Below are 18028 nucleotides of genomic sequence, written 5' to 3' on the forward strand. Positions count from 1 at the left end.
TTTTTAAGCTTTCCGAAATTTAAGATTTTTAATTATAAATAATTTCATTGATTTAATTATTGAAAAACTTAAAAGTTGAATTGAAAAATTCTTTAAAAGTGAGTGGGATTTGAAGTAATATGTAATAATATATAAGGAAAACTTTAAAATGCTTATAATTTTTGATTAAAAATCTAATTAAAATTTAAAAATTTCCTGTATTGAATATATATTATAAAAAGTAATTATGTGCTGAATTTAATAGCTCTAGTCATGACGAATGTTTTGAGCGATTTTTTTTATCATGTATGTCACATTTAATATGATGCAATTTATGAGTAGTTTGCTAATTTTTATTCACCGTAAAAACAGCTTGTAATTTTATTTGCTGTATCTGAATTTAGAACAGTAAAACAAAAAATAAAACATCTGTAATTACTAAAATGCTGAAACATCAGATTCCTTTAATCCACAAAAATTAATATCTAACTAAGCAAATTACATGTGCAACAAAATAATGCTCACAGTTGTTAGAAAAGAATTTTAATTAAACTAGTATTTTCCAAGAAGAAATGATTGATTGATTGAATATGATGGAAATGGGGTTTTTGAATTATCGTTTGCGTTCTTACCGAAATCGTTGAGTTGGATTGTTCAAATTAAATCTCAAAAATCTGCCACAACGTATACAAATTTGGCATTGTTAGGTTATATGCGAATATTGCGCTTGATGGGAAGAAAAGTTACATGATCTGGAATAGAAAAATTTTCTGTCCATAATAATCCTTACCGCCGTCATTGATCTTCATTCTTGTTCTTCTTTCAAAACGTTTATTCAAAAAGCTGTTTCAAATAAGCATTATCTCCGGATTCTACTCCAATCTCTGAAGTTTTTTTTAACATTTATTGAATGAACTCTTTTGGAATTAGGGAATAACGGCCTCTGTTGCCAAAAAATCCCATTCTCATCCCATTTCAATCAATCAATCAATCAAACTAAATACCGTCGGCTTGTTTTATTATTGGTGGTGCCGGCTCTTTTCCCATTGAAAAACACATAACTTCCTGTCATTTAATAATCTCTGAATTGAAAAATATATTTTGCATTTAGATAGCGGACATAAATTGTTAGCATAGTCATTCGATACGAAATAGTTAAGATTTTCTTGATAAAATTTTCGCAATGCAAAATACTAATCCACTTCATCCAATAATCCCAGCTGTGGAATCTTTTCTAAAAGAGGTAAAAATTCTCTATTGCATCCATTTAGAACTGTTGGGTTAATTGTATATAAATAAAATGCCTATGTTTCTAATAGTAGAATTATTTTCCTGTGTTTATTTTATTATTTTTCGTCTTTTTTGCTAAAATTGTTCAAATCGGAAAATAGTGAATTTTCACTTCTATGTCAGGCATAATTTATAAGATTCGTAATTCATTCAAAAGTTTCCATCAGCTGAAAGACTTGAATAACCTATTACTTCATTTTTGTTTTCTTTTGATTGTGACTTAGTTGAATAATAATAATAATTCTATTGTTCTTTTCATGTTAAATAAGTCATATATTTTAATTAAAATTTGTGAAGCAAGTTATGTTTTTATTTTCAGTTACAGAATATTGGTATTATTAAAGAATACAGCTTACAAGCAGCAGAACTCGGTTCTAGCAAAGTGAATGAATTTCAATCTGCATTTTTGAAGTTTTCTCAGAAAGTTAATGAAACATTAGTAAGTACTGAATGTAAATTTGTGCTTATTTTAAATATTCTTTAAAGAATCTTTTCTTTTTGTTATATTATATATACCTTTTCAGATCCTCCATAATAAAACCACAGAAAATCCTGATATCGAAGTATCAAATGTGTCCGAGATAAATTCTGAACATCAACCAGTCCAAATAGAGGACAATAAAAATATTTCTAATTCAAAAAATTTGCAACAGTTACAAGTAGATGAAACTGAAGTAAGAATAGTTTTTTAATGATTATATAATTCTATTATAAAAAAAACTTATTATATCTTATTTTCAGTCCTGAATTATTTAAAAAAATAAATGTAATGTAGGTATTTCTAATAGTTTTCTGTATTTATTTTATAATTTTTCATATTTTTCATTACAACTATTCAAATATCAAATTAAGAGTTAATCAGATTTAACATATTTTTAAAAAGTATTAAGTTCTTTGACTTTCAGCCGTTTTAAGTTTATTATTTAATAAACTAAAGAATATAGTATGTCAAACTGTAATTATTTTAAAGTGATAAATTGCCAAGTATTCCAAGTCCTATTCTTTAATTGATATTTATCGATTTTCTTGTTGTTTTGGCTTAATTTAATGAAAATCAAAAAAAAAAAAAAAAACCCTCTATTTTGGTTTTACTTTATATTTATTTATAGTTATATTTGAGACCTAATTTCCCATAACTACTTTCATGGTGGCTTAATTCTTTAGAGCTCAGTTTTATAGAAAATGATTTCACAAATATAGTTAATCTATCTGAAGTTATTTTGGTACAAAACTGCTATATAAAGTTGCTTTTTTAGTTAATATTTTATCTATTACTGAACTGACAAAAAAAATTCTCTGGTTTTTTTAATTTGCATACTAAATCTGTACTAAAATAATTATTTGTATAAAGTAATGCCATAAAAAATTTTCTTTCCTAATACTTGAAATAAATATTTAATAAAAGCCCATAAAGGGTTGAAATACACCAGTTTATGAATGTATTGAAGATAATAAAATTATATATTTTCAAAATTGAAAAATAACTTTTCTGTTAATGAAATAGTTTTTGTGCTATGTGTAATTTTTTGAAAAAAGGCAAAATTTACTATTTTTATCTACTATTTAGTTTGTATAAATATGTTATGAATTCCAGAAATTTTTCTCTTGAACATATCTTGTAAATATAGTAAAGCACCATTTGTATTTCACATTCATGACTTATATTTAATGTTTACCACTTATATTTCATGTCATCACTTTAATAGTAAAATATTTTTGTATGCAACTCAAATGATGCAAATTTTTAGTTATTGAAGATAACAATTTATTGAGAGCAATTATCATTTTTGAAGAGTACTTGAACTATGATACTGATATCATGATATTGAAATTATTTGTATTTGATGAATTAATAGATGACAATTTATTAAACTCTAATTTGAAAATTTGAAAAATGTTGATGAACAAGTTCTGTCTTCCTTTAAAATTATAATCAATTGCAATAAAAAGGTCAGATTATTGCCTTTATCAAAACAGTGGAGAAAAATATTGAATGAAATTAATTCAATTCATTATGTTGTCTTTATTACAAATATTCTCAGGCAGTCAGCACATTAGATGATGATTAAATTATTATTATTAAACTCGTGCATGTACATAAATCATATAAAATTTGAAAAATTAAAGTAAAATAACGCAAATAAAAAAAAAATTGTTTAAAATTGCCACCAATATACAGATTTATTCCGTATTTTAAATTCAGATCTAAGGGGCGTCTAAAATGAGAGCACTATAACTTTTTTGTTCCAGAATAATATATTGCTTATTGTAGTATATTAATTTATGAAAAATATATGAAATGTGAATTACACCATTATAATTTTAATTAATTTAATTGCATAAAGTGTATTCAAGACTGCAATAAATATATTTTTCTCCCTTTTATGACAAATTTTTAAATTGAATTACTATTTTCAATACTGTGTGACAATATGCTAGCATTATCTTAAAATTTTTTATTATTTTTAAATGATATTATATTAGCAGTATGCAGCGTCTAATAATCAGGATGGTTTATTAAAATTTTAATGTCTTTTCCATATTTATCTTCCCTAATTATATCAATTACCTTCTTAAAAGAAAGGATGACATATTTTTATTTACACTATATTTCTTTAAAGAGATTAATACATTAAGATTATCTATCTTTAATCCGTCAGTCTCTTAAAAAATGTATAAATAATGCTTTACTGTATATGATGTATTATAAAGAAATAGGAATTAAAGTAAAAATTATTATTTCAAGAGCTGTTTTTTAGTTCATATACCACATATCACTAAATATTTTTCTTTCCATATTTAATAGATCAAACGACGAATAAATGCTTTTCTGTCAAGGAAACGAAAAGAAGTAGATGAATGGAATGTGCAGGAATTTTGTAGTCGCCCGTATGTTGAAGAAGAGAATCCTTTATGGGGTAAATATATTTATTTCAACATATAAATATTTAAAAATATTAATATTATTGAATATTTTACATCAAAGTAACATAAACGTAACATTTATTTCCTAAATGCTAAGTTAGGCACCAATTAAAAATTGTTCTTATTAATTAATTTTTTAATTTGTAACATGTTTGATTGTTTTTTATATTAAAACTGACAAAAAGCCCTGTTTAGTATGAAAACTTATAATTTATTTCAAAATTTAATTGCTGCATATCATATTATGCTTGGAAAAATATTATGTTTAATAAATTATTTTAACTGAATATATTTTTAAGTTATTTCATTTCAAAATATGGTTTTAAAATTAATCGCTTCTTATAAAAGCATTTTATTAAAAAAAAAAATTTAAATAGTATAATTATCCTCTGACTATTTACTCTGCCATTCAAATTTTATACTGGTGGGATGATTTCTATTTTAAAGGAGAGGTGCTGGATGTGAAGTGAAGACATCCTTGGTGATAACATGAGCAGCTAGATGGAGCAGTGCACCTTATAAGCCCAAAATGTTATTAGCCAATCAGCATTCAGAGTCAAACCATCATCTGTGGACTCCTTTCAGAACTTGAAAGTTTTGTTTGTTTGCATATTCGCATGAAAGATATCCGAGCACGTTCGTCATTATTATAAATTTTTGTGAAAAACGTTTTTTCCATTAAGTTCGTTTTAAACAGATATTTAAAAAAATATTCATCATGTTATTGGAGAATGTTGAAAAGAAAAATGTTCACTTTTGTCCCTTCAGTAACTGCATTACTCGAAGATCAACAATTCAGGAGATCCAAACGCTGTTTGATTAAAAATTATAAACTGAAATTTTCTGAAGAAGCAAAAAAATTTTATAATATCAATGAATTTAAGAAATAGAAGGAAAATTTTAAAAAGAAAAGTAAAGTTTTTTTTTTTTTTTTTAAATCAAGAGCGGTTGAAAAATAACAAATGAAATACTACAATGTATTATGTTTGTAATACATCTGGCTATTGCAACAGTAAAAATTTGGGAAAATGAGTACCTGTAGAATCTTGTAAGATTAGGGCAATATGAACAGCATATTTTAAGGGCATCAGTATGCCATAATACAAATTGAGTTCATGTACTACTGATGAATACTCATTTCAGCCATTCTCAAGAATTGAAATTTGTGCAATTGCCTCCGTCTTTAAAAGCACAATTAGCTAGTTACTAGTTAAAGATGGGATAAATCCTCAAGAAATTTTGGAAAATGCACAAAAAAAAGCTTGACGAACACAACTGAGTCCATCTTTTAACTAGAAAAGATATTAACCTCTAGCTTACGGGCGGTGCAACTGTTGTACCAAGATTTTTTTTACCTTTGCTTACGGCTTGGTACAACTGCTGTACCAGCAACGAATTTGGATTTCGTTCTTCCACTTCAACTTTCCAGCTGAACCGTAATTGCCTCATAAAATTCCCTCTCTATTGTGTTATACCCCTTAGTGTCAGGAAACTTCGCCCTTCACTTTTTGTAATCACTGTTGGCGATAGTAAATTTTGTGACCCGTGTTTTGGCGACATTTCTTTTTAAAGTTCCTAGGGGGTATGGATTGAGTTAGCATAATTTCCCTTGTGAGTAGTACTCGATTGAAAACGTTCTTCTTTTCCTCTGTTCCATAATTTTGTAGTATTAGAAATGGCTCGATGCAGCAGAGGGCTTACACAAGAAGAAATTGTTAAATTAATGGAAGACAGAGATAATGAAAATTTCGCTGATAGTGACTCAGATCTCAAGTTGGAGGAATTAGACGAGAGTTTAATTGCAGGGGATAGAGATACCGAAAGGGAAGACACATTTGATTGAATAACTCCAACAGAGAATCTGTAAATATTTTGCCATTTGTTAGAAATGTTGGTTTGAATGTAAATGTCAACTGCTCTTCAAGTAAAGTTGACATATTTAAAATTTTCTTCAACGAAGAATTATTAACATTGATAGTTGAAGAAACTAACAGATACGCCCAGCAGATATTAGAACTAAAACCAGCTGATTTAGCAACAAAAAGAAAGCACATTTCTTCATGGAAACCAACGGATATAGATGAAATGTTAAAATTTTTTGGATTACTCCTTTTAATGGGACATAGAGGATAATATATTGCAATTCTCGTCAACATTTGAGCCAACTGAAGTTCCATTTGTTCGGAAGATCATGCCTCGTGACAGATTTATACATATTCTTAAATTCCTTCCTTTTGCTGACAACAGCAAAAGAATGAAGAAAGAAGCTCCCGATTATGATCGCCTTTGGAAAATCACATTTTTGAATACTTAAGTAAAGTATTTAAAAATATATATAATCCAACCGAAAATTTATCTATTGACAAAATCATTGTCAAATACAAAGGGAGGGTGCAGTTTAAGCAATATATTCCAAAGAAACAAAAACAGTGGGATATGAAAATATATAAAATTGCTGATATGACAGGTTACACCTATGACATAAAAGTTTATTTAGGTAAAGAAAATGTCCAGCAAAATCTTTCTGCTTCTTACAACCTAGTCTATACAATGGCAGAATGCATAAAAAATAAGGACCATAAACTGTTTATGGAAAATTACTTTTCATCCCCAGAATTGCTTAGAGATCTTCTAAAATATAAGAAAATTAATTCCTGCGGAACTGTTCGACAAAACAGAAAAAAAATTTCGAAAGAATTAGTTTCTTCAAAGAAAAAACCGGGGGATGTGGTCTTAAAATTCGGTTGTATGAATTTTGCGTACCAGTCATAAAACTGTCACTCAATAGCCTTGTTTACAATGCGGTTGTGTCACTGATAAGGGTCAGTTCTAGAAGAGGTTACAACATTTTAAATGTTATCTAAAAGTGTCATATTTGGCAAGAGTTAGCATGATGTTTGACACAATATTGAATACTTAACGATACGTTCATTAATACAATTTCATGCTTTTTAATACTATAGGCCTTTTATGACCTGTACACATCTGTCCCATTACCATTTTCAACAAATGCCTTTAAAAGAAGGGGAAAGCATCTTCTAATTTCTCTCATTGAATGGCCACATTCAAAGTAACTTTTTCGAGTTTGGGTTGCTGAAGGTTAAAGGTTAATAATATCTAAGTGAGTTTTGACCTTAAAGGAATTGAAAGGCATTTTGATGATGTAATCAGTATGCATTTATTGCATAAAGAATATGAAGATTTAGAGGGAAATCCTTTTCTTATCTGTAAATTGCAAGGTGAAGAAGCTCCTTCAAATTTAAATAATATCCAGAAAGATGATATTTTTATTGTTCTGTATGCTTAAAAAATTTGGAGAGCATTTGGTATGTGTTGATTCCACATATGAAATAAATAGTTATAATTTTACTCTAGTTATGTAATGGTAGTGGATGAAACTGAAAGTATTCTAAAGAATTTTTTTGAAATAATTAAAGCAAAACAATTTGTGAAGTATGCATTCATAATTCTAAATGCTCATGTCCAGATTATACTCTAAAAGGGGTTTTGTGCAAGCACATACATCTAACATTGAGAGCTTTCTTTCCACAGTTATTTGAACAAAATAATATGAATGAGAAAATATTGACCCTGTTTTAAGGGGAAAGGAAATTGATGGAAAGGAATTATGTATACTAGAAATTTTAACTTGTTTGAAGAAGACAGATGAAGAAACAATGAAGAAACCATAACGTCCAAAAAGCAAAAGGCTGAAATGTACCTTAACATAATCCACAATGGTATTAAAAGCTGTGACAGTGAATCACTGTTAGACAAACATAATTCAGAATTGGTGAAAGTTTCTAAATTATTATATTTGCATTCCAAGGAGCCAGACATGCTGTTAGTTAGCAAAGCAAAAAAGTTAAGTAATACTAATATTCTGTCAATAAGGAAATACATTCAACTAAAAGAAAACTGAAAAGCAAAAAAAAAAAAAAAGCATGGAAAACTTGATGGGGTCACAGTAAAAAGGATTAAGAAGGAGTTAATTGGAGAATATGTTGAGAGACATTTGTCTGAAACACATGCTGATCGCACTACAAAATTGTATAACTTATTTAATCAAAAACATTATTAAAAAATAGCTCAAAAATTAACTAAAATATTTTTTAAAGTAATCATATGGGTTGTAAATTAATCCAAATCTGTATTTAGCAAATTTTTGTATTACTTGTATAGTATTTTTTTTTTTAATCCTCACTTTATAACTTTCATATTCAATTTATAAACTGTCCATTCTCCAAATCTTAAAAGTAATAAAGTTATGAAAGTGAAAACTGCACATTTTTTTTTTTTTATTATTGTTTTCAATTTGTATTTTCTTAAATTTATGTTTAACTTATATAGCTAAAAATGAATAATTATTACTTTAAATTTATTTAAATGCTTGCTTTCCCTTTTCAACTTTAAAGTAACACATTAAAGATGGTAACAGGTATTATATTTAGGAAACTTTTATAAACGTTTTAAAAAGTCACAAACATTGATAGTATTATATCTTAATATAAATAGAATAGCATGCATTGTTACTTAAAATTTTCCCCAGATAATCTATTTGATGAAAATAGAAACAAATCAATTGTTTCATAAATACCATTTATGAATTTACAAAAATTATGCATTCTATTCTTTGAAAGCTGAAATCAATAATGGTAAAGCATGATAATACTGAGCAGAAAGCAGGCAAATATCTGATGTTTTAGCTGTGACTAATATTTTTTTATGCCAATCATAATTTTTCAGGCACTGAATGCACTGTTTATTTTTCTTAATACAGAGCTGTTTAATTAAAAAAAAACTAATACATTAAAAGGAAAACTATTTTATGTTTTTCAAATACATTTAAAATACTGGACAAAATTTATATATATATATGCTTGTATATAGGATACAATGGAGCAACCAGAACTAGAAAGTGTTTCAGGATATCCACAACCTGTATATTATGTTCCACAAGAATGTTAAGAGTTGCAAATAAGAATTAGAACTCTTCCAGTTAATTATGAGGTCTCCTGGGAGTCTATATTAGCACTTCTGTGCTTTCTGTTCTGACAAAAAAAAAAAAAAAATCTTAAAGGTAAACTCTAGACATTGTAAACTAATTTCTATAGGATATTAAGCTATAAATTATCATTTTATCCTGGAAACTCTATTCAGTTATAAAACTAGTGTTAATATTGATATAAAAACGATTTTGAAACATTTACTTAAAAAAACTTAAATATTATAGAAAAATAATCTTAAAGCTAAATATCACATTAAATCATTTCAAAACTATTGATTAAATAAGATAATTAGTGTTACTACTGTTTAATTCTTTGTGTACTGAAAAACAATTTCTGTAGCTAAGCCACACAAATTTCAGTTTTAAAAATTTGAATGCATATATCAACTGATAGTCTTCTATCTTTTATAATATCAATAAAAACTCCTCCAAAGCAATAAAGAATTGTTTTAATTAGATGAAATGTTACATCTTTTTTATAGAATAAGTGCAATATAGCATTTCAATTTAAAATTGAATTTAAAAAGTATTCAAATTAAAATAATAGCTAAAATGATGTATTTATGAGCAATTAATTTGAAATAAAATTAAATGTTGAGTATCAAACATTTATTTTGATTGCACGAAAATCTTTCGATGCTTTTATGACTCACTTATAGAATTAATCAATAATAAATTTTTGAAATATGGTAAGATTTAAACTAAAATATTAAAGGGTCATTAGTAAGAGAACTGAAATGACTAATGGATGTAAAAATCAACAAATTCTGATAAATAAAAAAAATAAAAAAAAAATTTCTTTAAAATACTTATCTAATGAAAATTTTCTATTAAACAAAACAATGATAGATGTTGTTTCTTTCCCAATTCTACTATGCTAGTTTGACTCTGAATGTCAAGTAAGTTTTTGGGGATGTAAGGTGCACCGCTCTATCTAGCCACTTTCAGTGATAACTGGCTTTACTTCTTACATTACTCATTTGAAAAGGAACTGTTGCAGAACTGGCCAACCAGTATAGAACTTGCATGGCAGTTAGTAGTGAGAGGGTTAATAATAAAATATATCAATTTTTTTCCTATGTAATTGTCTAGGTAGGATTAAATTCTTTGTAATGTTTGTTATTAAATTAAATTTATCAAAATTACTTTTGCTTTCAGAACAAGTTGATAGCTGTGCTCGTGTTGATGCCGTTTTCATACCTAGATTTGGTAGTAAAAGTCATGTAAAAGGTATGGTTGGAATATTGTGTAGAAGTTTCATAAATCATTGTAAATATTTTTTATAATAAAAATTTAAAATACATGATATTTATTATAAATCACTTTATATTTCTTGTAAATCACAGCTCATGTTTAATATCTGTCATCATCATCTACAGCAATTAACTTTACAAAAAACATTAAATCTTGGCTGCAAACTGAACTCAAGTTTTGTATTTTTAATGCAATTCTGAAAAATGTATGTTGAATTATTTTTAAAATGGGCATAATAATTTCAATTGCTATTTCTTATCTGCTGTTTTTAATCTTTTTTGTCAGAGAGGAATTCATAAAAAATTTCAAATTGGTGTAATAATAATAGAATTACTCCAAACTATTATTATTACTCGGAATTAAAGTAATAGTAATAAAAATTCATTTTTGTTTCTAAGCTATCAAATAAATATTTTGATAGCTTTTTTATTTATTTCCTATTTGGATTTTTAATTGGAAGATTTTATATCTTTTGGGGCATGTTAAACATTTGTCTTCATTAATTTAAGGTTAGTTTCATAGTTAAGTTAAAATATTAATGTTCTTTATAAAAAGGTAATAAAGTTTATCTAAGTGTTAAAATCTGCTTTCTGAGATTTTTCACTCATATACGACATAAAAAGCTGTGAAATAATTTCTAAATAATGCATGATGTTATTGTTTTTTACACATGAAAATTTTAATAATTAGATTTTAATTATTGTTTTAAATTTAATAATAACTTAAAATCTGTACTTTAGTTTCTAAAGTTGAAAATCGATGGGGTCCTCAAACTCAGTTTAGAAATGAGCCAGCCAAACGGATTAAAACTGAACCTGGCTTAGAATCTGAAACTGAAACAAATGATGTAACTTTTGAAACCATACAGGAGAGACTACGAATAATGGAATCTCATTTAAAATTAAAATCAGGTGAGTCTATTTTAATTATATTCAATCTATATTATTAACTTATTTGTGCTATGTTTTTTTTACTTTCTTATGCATGAAATATTCCATAAAGAAAATTTTAAGTCACCAAAAGCTTCAATCTTGGAGGTCTTCAGCAATTCTGATGCTTTTGATTTAACCTATTATTGAGCCCGAAACAAACTTTTTCAGAAAATTGTTCATGCCTCTGTCTGTTTGTATGTAAGCATAATAAATCAAGGATGTGTGAAATAAAATGACCAAATCCACTTGCTGAAAAAGGGATATTCTCTATTTCCTTCACTTTTTAGAAGTGTGGGGGGGGGGGAATAGCTGCTGAGTCAAGGATTTTTTTTTTAATATGCATATTAATATTCACATTGAACAAAAATTTTATAAACATTATTTTAATAATTGTAGTTATTAACACATACCAGCAAAAAGATTGTGGGAATTAAAGAGAAGAAAATAAAATTTTTAATCAGACTGTACCTATTAATAGGCTTCTCTTTTTTTTTTTTTTTTTTTTTGCACTGTAATATTTTTGCCTGATAATAGTTACCTAAAATATTGTTAGATAACGTCCAAATTTTAACATAAAATGTGTTGAACCATTGGATGAAAAGATAGTTTGGTGTGCTTTAAAGAGAATCTTACAAATGAGAATTATCAATATATAGCTGCATGACGCTTATGAAAAATTAATTTAAATCAAAAGTTATATATATATATATATATTTGTAGAAGTCTGCAAAACTCTTGAGAAAAGGGATACCTTATTATTTATTTGACATAAAAAAATTCATTGTCTTTTTTTTTTTTTTTTTTTTTTTTTGTACAATTGAAAATTACATAGAATTAAAATGAAACCTAATCAATCAGTGTGAAGCTCTTTGCAAAATTAAAAAAAAAAAATGTCTATTTTGATTTTAGCAGCTTCTAAGAATAGTATCAGATAAATATTGTTTTTAATTATTGAATTATTGTTGATTGAGTCAGGAGTATATTTTAATTTGGTTAGGTTCATTTGTGTTTTAGTTGTAGCAGCATTATTGCTCTCTAAATACAATGTATATTTTATATTTTATTATATAGATTCAGGAAATTTTATATAGGTGATTTTGCACATTATTTACTTATGGATTGATAGTTTCTTATAAATCATATTTTGTATCCTTATTGTATTATTTTAAAGGATAATCAAATTAATTAAATTGGTAGAAATTTTGTTTCAAAGGTTATAAATTTATTTAAAAAATTATATAAAGCTTTATGGAAAGATCTTAAAATTGTGTGAAAGCAATTTTTGTGATGATTCTATTTTCACCAAGTAAAATTTATTTTATTAATACACATTTAGTGTGAAATTTATGTCATTTGCTAATTATATTATTTTTAAGTAAGAGATAATTAGTTATAAATTTTCACTTTCTTAAAAAACTTACTTACTTAAAAGCTTTTCATTTTATTAGGTTTTTATTTTGAACTTTCATTTTATTATGTTTTTATTTTGAACTAGTTGCCTTTGGTGGCCAATTTGTTCATGAAATTTATAATTGTTTAAAATTTTAATTCATTATTTTAGATAACTGTGTCTTAATAATTATAAATATATAAATATTAATATAGTTTCCTCAGCAAAATATTTTTAAACTTCAAATTTTGATCATCATATAATGTATATTATTTTAGAAGCCTTACACTATTCTGTTTATTGTTCTGTGCATATTTATATACATCCAATTATTTCACTAGAAAGAACACTAGTATTTAAATATGGATGCATTGTAAAAAATTCTTATTAATGACTGGTACTGAAAATTAACTTTAATTGCTAGAACAATAAAATTTCAAAAATTTTATTAGAAGTATATATAGAAACCAGCACAAAATGGAATATAAGCTATGTCTTTATCATCAGCAATGGGGAAAAAAATATGTCAAAATGAAATATCAGTAGTAACAATGAAAATAATTTGAGTTTCATTTCAACAACCAAATATATTGTAATAAAATGTATTTCATTGTTGATATAAAATATTGTTAGTGTAAAATATGTAAGTTATTGTTTAAAAAATTCTAAAAATTTCTTAATTTTTAATTAATTAATAATTTTTAAAAATGATTTTGTATAATACCATCATCTAAAGTAATATGTGCCAAGTTCAAATGGTCTGCACTTAAGAGCTGCAATGCATACACATTTAAATTTATTATTAGTAAAGATCCACTGTTAATAATATTCCTTTATAAACTGTTTTATTAATAATTTTTTTTAATATTTAAAGTATTATTTCCTATTTATAAATTCTTGTTACATATTCTCTCTAACAAAATTTGTAATCTTTCCTTTTTTTTATATTTTAGATAGTTCTATGAGAAATAGCATTTTTCAAAGAATAAAGAAACTGGAAGATAGAATTCTGTTTTTGGAAGGAATATCACCGGATTATTTTCATTTATCTGTAAGTATAAATTTACATAAAAGTAAATGTTATAATTGTACTATAATCATAGACAGTTTAAGTTTGTTTATAATTTAACATTATACTTTGAAGTGTTATGATAATGAAACTAGTGCAGACTATTATCCTAATACATTCACATATTTGAACAGGATTTTGTTCAGTCATAAATGGTTAGGATTTTGTGAAATAAAAATATATGTAGAATGAAATATGAGAAATTTCATGGATTGATTTCTACTACTCAAAATCTTGTAAAAGTATGAATTATGAGGTATGATGAATTACAAGTTTCTGCTTTTCATAGAACTGCAATTATCTGGATTAATTGGATCCAGGTCAGATGTGGATGTTTGAATATCCAGATAATTTTTATAATTGACAAAAATAAAGGTTATTTCTTAGGGGGGAAATAGGAAATTTTCTTATAATATTTGATTTGTTTAATGACTGCAAAATTAATGTTGTTTACATTTTGTATCTTTCCATATTGAATTAAAATATCACTTCTTGAACATACCAGCATTATTTCAGTGTCTTTAACTCAGAAAAGTTTTGCTTGTATTCCCCTCAAAAGGAATTAGAACATTTGGAGTTTTGTCATGCTTTTCAATCACTGATTATAGCAATTTCTATTAGTTAAGACAAAAATAGTGTAAAATTATTAGTATTTAATTTGAAGAATTACAAGTAATCAAAATTATAGATGCTTTTTGTAACTATCTTGTTGATTTGATTTTTTTTGTGTGTGTGTGATTTAGTTTGATAAGTTTTACTTATTTTTGTTCAATGTTTTTTTTTTTTTTTTAATGTCTTATTGCTTATTGATGTTTTTGGAATTGGTATTTTCTGTTTTCTGGATTATTTTTATGTTCAATGAATGCATTATTTTTATGTTTTATGCTCTATTTATTTTTTTTTTCCAATTAATTATCCCACTTGTGGCTACTATTTTTGTCCTTTCTAATTTCTTTTTGGTTTTTAAAGATTTTTTTACAGTTTACCTTTTAAAATAATAATTATAATAAATATAAATAAATTTTAATGAAAATCATTTAGTTGTATCTTAGTATGATTTTAAGCTTACAAAGTAAATCAATCCCAACTTCTTGGTATCAAACCATATTAACTACTTTAGTTGGTCACTTATCCGGAATGAAGAACTCCATTTAACTACAACAGCATATGAAATTAATTTCTGTTGTTATTGTACACATCTTAATTCATCAAACATATACAGCTTCAGCACCCAGTGCATATCTTGCAGAAGGAAAAAGAACATGGTATCTCAGCATAGTGTAAGATTTGTGCACTTACACCTTAGATGGCTCGTGCATTTATATATGCCTGTGTACTGTGGTATATTAACTGACTCCATTTACTCTCTAGTGTTAATTGTCAATGCATTCACTATAAAATGTCTTTAATCAGAATCAAATAAATAAAAATAAAAGTAGACTTATCATTAAGCTTTGAAAGAAATAATAATAATATATGTAAAAAATATTTACTGTCGTAACAGAAAATGAAATTTGATTAACTGTACTTAGATAACATATTATAAATGTGTTGAGAAAATAAAAAGACTTTGCTACCAGTTGCAAGCTGAATTATAATGTCTATCTTTTTTTTTTTTTTTTTTTTTAATCTTATTGTGATGTAGAGTAAGCATTCCATTTGTAAGATTTGTACAGTTGTTTCTTAAATGAGCATTAATATTATAACTATAATCTAAAAGTAATTCAAGCAACTTTAAAGATAAAAAAAATGGCTAAGATTATGTGAAAAAACCTTATGCATTTCAGAAAAGCTAACAAGGCTAAGTATAGATCTCAGCAATAAACTTTAATGAATGTTAAGACAAAATAAATCAACACTTTTTATATATAAAGTGCCTTGTTGTTAAATTGTGGCATCATTAGCTTTTGACATTTTGTTGCCATTACTCCTTACTTTTATCATTTAATGATTAGTGAGGTAGAAAAAATTTTTGGTTAAATATTTTCATTTTTAGAGTAGTCAACATGCAAAATATTTTATATAAGATTACTTTAATTATTCATCAATTTTTATTGATTTGTAAATATATAAATAAGGATTACAATTAAATAAAATAAAATTTTTACTGTAGAATAATGAAACAGTTTTCAAAAAGAAATATTGATATTATTGAACTTCAGTACTGATTATAAATCTGAATTCTTTTTCTTTGAGTTTATATATATATTTCATTTCTAAAATATATACAGTATATAATGCAAATAAACTAGCAACCTGACAACTGATTATATGTTCTGTTAACTGCATGTAATATTCTATGAGTATATCTTTAATTAATTTGAAAGCATTAATCTTATAAAAATATGTGAGAAAATAAGTAATTGCTGAAATTAATATCATAGAAAAGATACACAAAATCGGTTATAAAAGTGTAATGCATTGACCATTGGAAAAATGCGCAATTGAATACTATTATTTATATGTTCTCCATATATATATTTAGAAGTTAATTAGTGATACTTCTAAAAAGTTTTAACTTATAATAAGAAACATTGATGGGAAATTAGTAAAAATAGATGTTTTAATACTATGTGTGGCATCAAAAACTGATTTCTTATACATATGGAGGATGTAGTGTATTTTAGTAAGTTGTTGTATTAATATATATTTGAAAGAATTAAGCAATGTTATTTGGTAAGCTGAAAAATAAGGTTATCTTGTGATCAGAAATAACAGATATCTATTTTATTGTTTTATGATGCAGTTAATTTCCAACACCAAGTTTTTTTTTAAAAATGTATCAGATATTTGTAACACATAGTTGAAATAAGAAAACTGGGATATTGAGTTATATTAATATTGAATTTATAGTGTTGAAATTAAATGTTTTTTTATTCACTTTTATAATTGTTTTTTGTTGTTCTATTTTTCAGGCTCCTAATTATTCATCAGCAAATAAAAAAAGCATATCTGAAAAAGAAAAAGTTTATTCGGTAAGATTTACTGATATAACTCTACTATAAATCATTATAATTTCACAATGCAATTAAAAAAATATATTATGATTATTTCTACTGATAAATTTTTTTATTTTTTTTATTTTAGAATTGGAATGTTGATGATATCCAAAAACGTATACAAGCCTTAAAGGAATCTCTGAAGATGAAGTCTGTGGTTAAAAAAGAACCTGTACCTTGATTTTTGATTGAAAAATTGTTTGTACATATTTAAATTTGTATATAAGATTTTTGTAAATAAAAACAAGCAAACTGTGTTTTAATTGAAGCAATATATGAGTTCCGTAATTCTTTTAGTTACAAAAATTTGAATTTCATTTTCTGAATATAGAATATTTCTGTTAAAGAAACGTTTTGAATGGGATAATTGCATAAAGCAAGCTGTTAAATGCCAAATTAATCAATATTATTAGTCTTAATTGGAGATGTTTGTATTGTCTATTAATATATATCTCCAATATTATTTAGAATTTTAAGAGAATAATTTATTTTCAGATAATGCCCCATTTATTGCCTTTTAATCATATTCTATGAATTTTCTATGAAAAAGCATTCATAGGGATTATGGGGATAGATATCTCACTTGATTTCAAACATTGTTTTGCTTTGGATTTGTGAATTTAGCCTCATCATTGTGAACTTTCTCATGTACTCAGTGCACAAAAAGAAGATATTATAATAGCTGAAAAATCCGACATAGATTTTGACGAATTTCCATTTTTTAGACTTCCCTAAATTCGAAAAACACATTTTTGGGATATAACCATCTCTCTGTAACAAAAATAACTCAAAAACATTTTGAGCTAGAGGGATGAAATTTTGTATATGGTTTTTATACCAAATTTGTAGATTTCTATCAAAATCTGTGCGTTGGATGTCTATGTGTCCCGCTGTTATAATATAAGTTAACACGATAACTGCAAAACAGTGAGAAATGGATAAAATTCTGCAGACATGCTAAACGTTATAACGCCAATGCCATGCAAAACGTTCTTTTGTATACACCGTTATTAGAGAATACGCAAGAAATTTTGGGAAGATCATTCCTCCTAGTTAATCTATTTTATGCAAAAATTAAAAAATATGGCTATTTAGCAGTGTATTCCAAAAAACATATCCGAAATGTAATAACATATTTTAAAAACTGAAATTATATATTGGAAGTGATTAAATTTCCACTTT

The 18028-nt window shown here is 25.7% G+C and overlaps 1 protein-coding gene across 1 annotated transcript; it reads left to right on the forward strand.

Annotated features, from left to right (window-relative positions):
• The first annotated feature begins 982 nt into the window (after positions 1 to 982).
• On the forward strand, positions 983 to 17118 carry LOC129976020 (MAP3K12-binding inhibitory protein 1-like). Its single transcript, XM_056089352.1, has 9 exons — positions 983 to 1222; positions 1589 to 1708; positions 1794 to 1943; positions 4076 to 4187; positions 10361 to 10432; positions 11197 to 11367; positions 13732 to 13829; positions 16763 to 16822; positions 16935 to 17118. The coding sequence occupies exons 1-9, from the start codon at positions 1163 to 1165 to the stop codon at positions 17025 to 17027; spliced, it is 936 nt and encodes a 311-aa protein (XP_055945327.1). The 5' UTR covers positions 983 to 1162; the 3' UTR covers positions 17028 to 17118.
• The last annotated feature ends 910 nt before the right edge of the window (positions 17119 to 18028 follow it).

The sequence above is a fragment of the Argiope bruennichi genome, chromosome 7, assembly GCF_947563725.1.
Source record: "Argiope bruennichi chromosome 7, qqArgBrue1.1, whole genome shotgun sequence".
Classification (NCBI taxonomy): domain Eukaryota; kingdom Metazoa; phylum Arthropoda; class Arachnida; order Araneae; family Araneidae; genus Argiope; species Argiope bruennichi.

Bases quoted from the DNA above. Each gene is read 5' to 3' on its own strand.
- LOC129976020 (XM_056089352.1), top strand. From the start codon at position 1,163: ATGCAAAATACTAATCCACTTCATCCAATAATCCCAGCTGTGGAATCT. The intron at 1,709-1,793 runs GTAAGTACTGAA...ATACCTTTTCAG, and splicing joins AGAAAGTTAATGAAACATTA to ATCCTCCATAATAAAACCAC. The intron at 13,830-16,762 runs GTAAGTATAAAT...TCTATTTTTCAG, and splicing joins CGGATTATTTTCATTTATCT to GCTCCTAATTATTCATCAGC.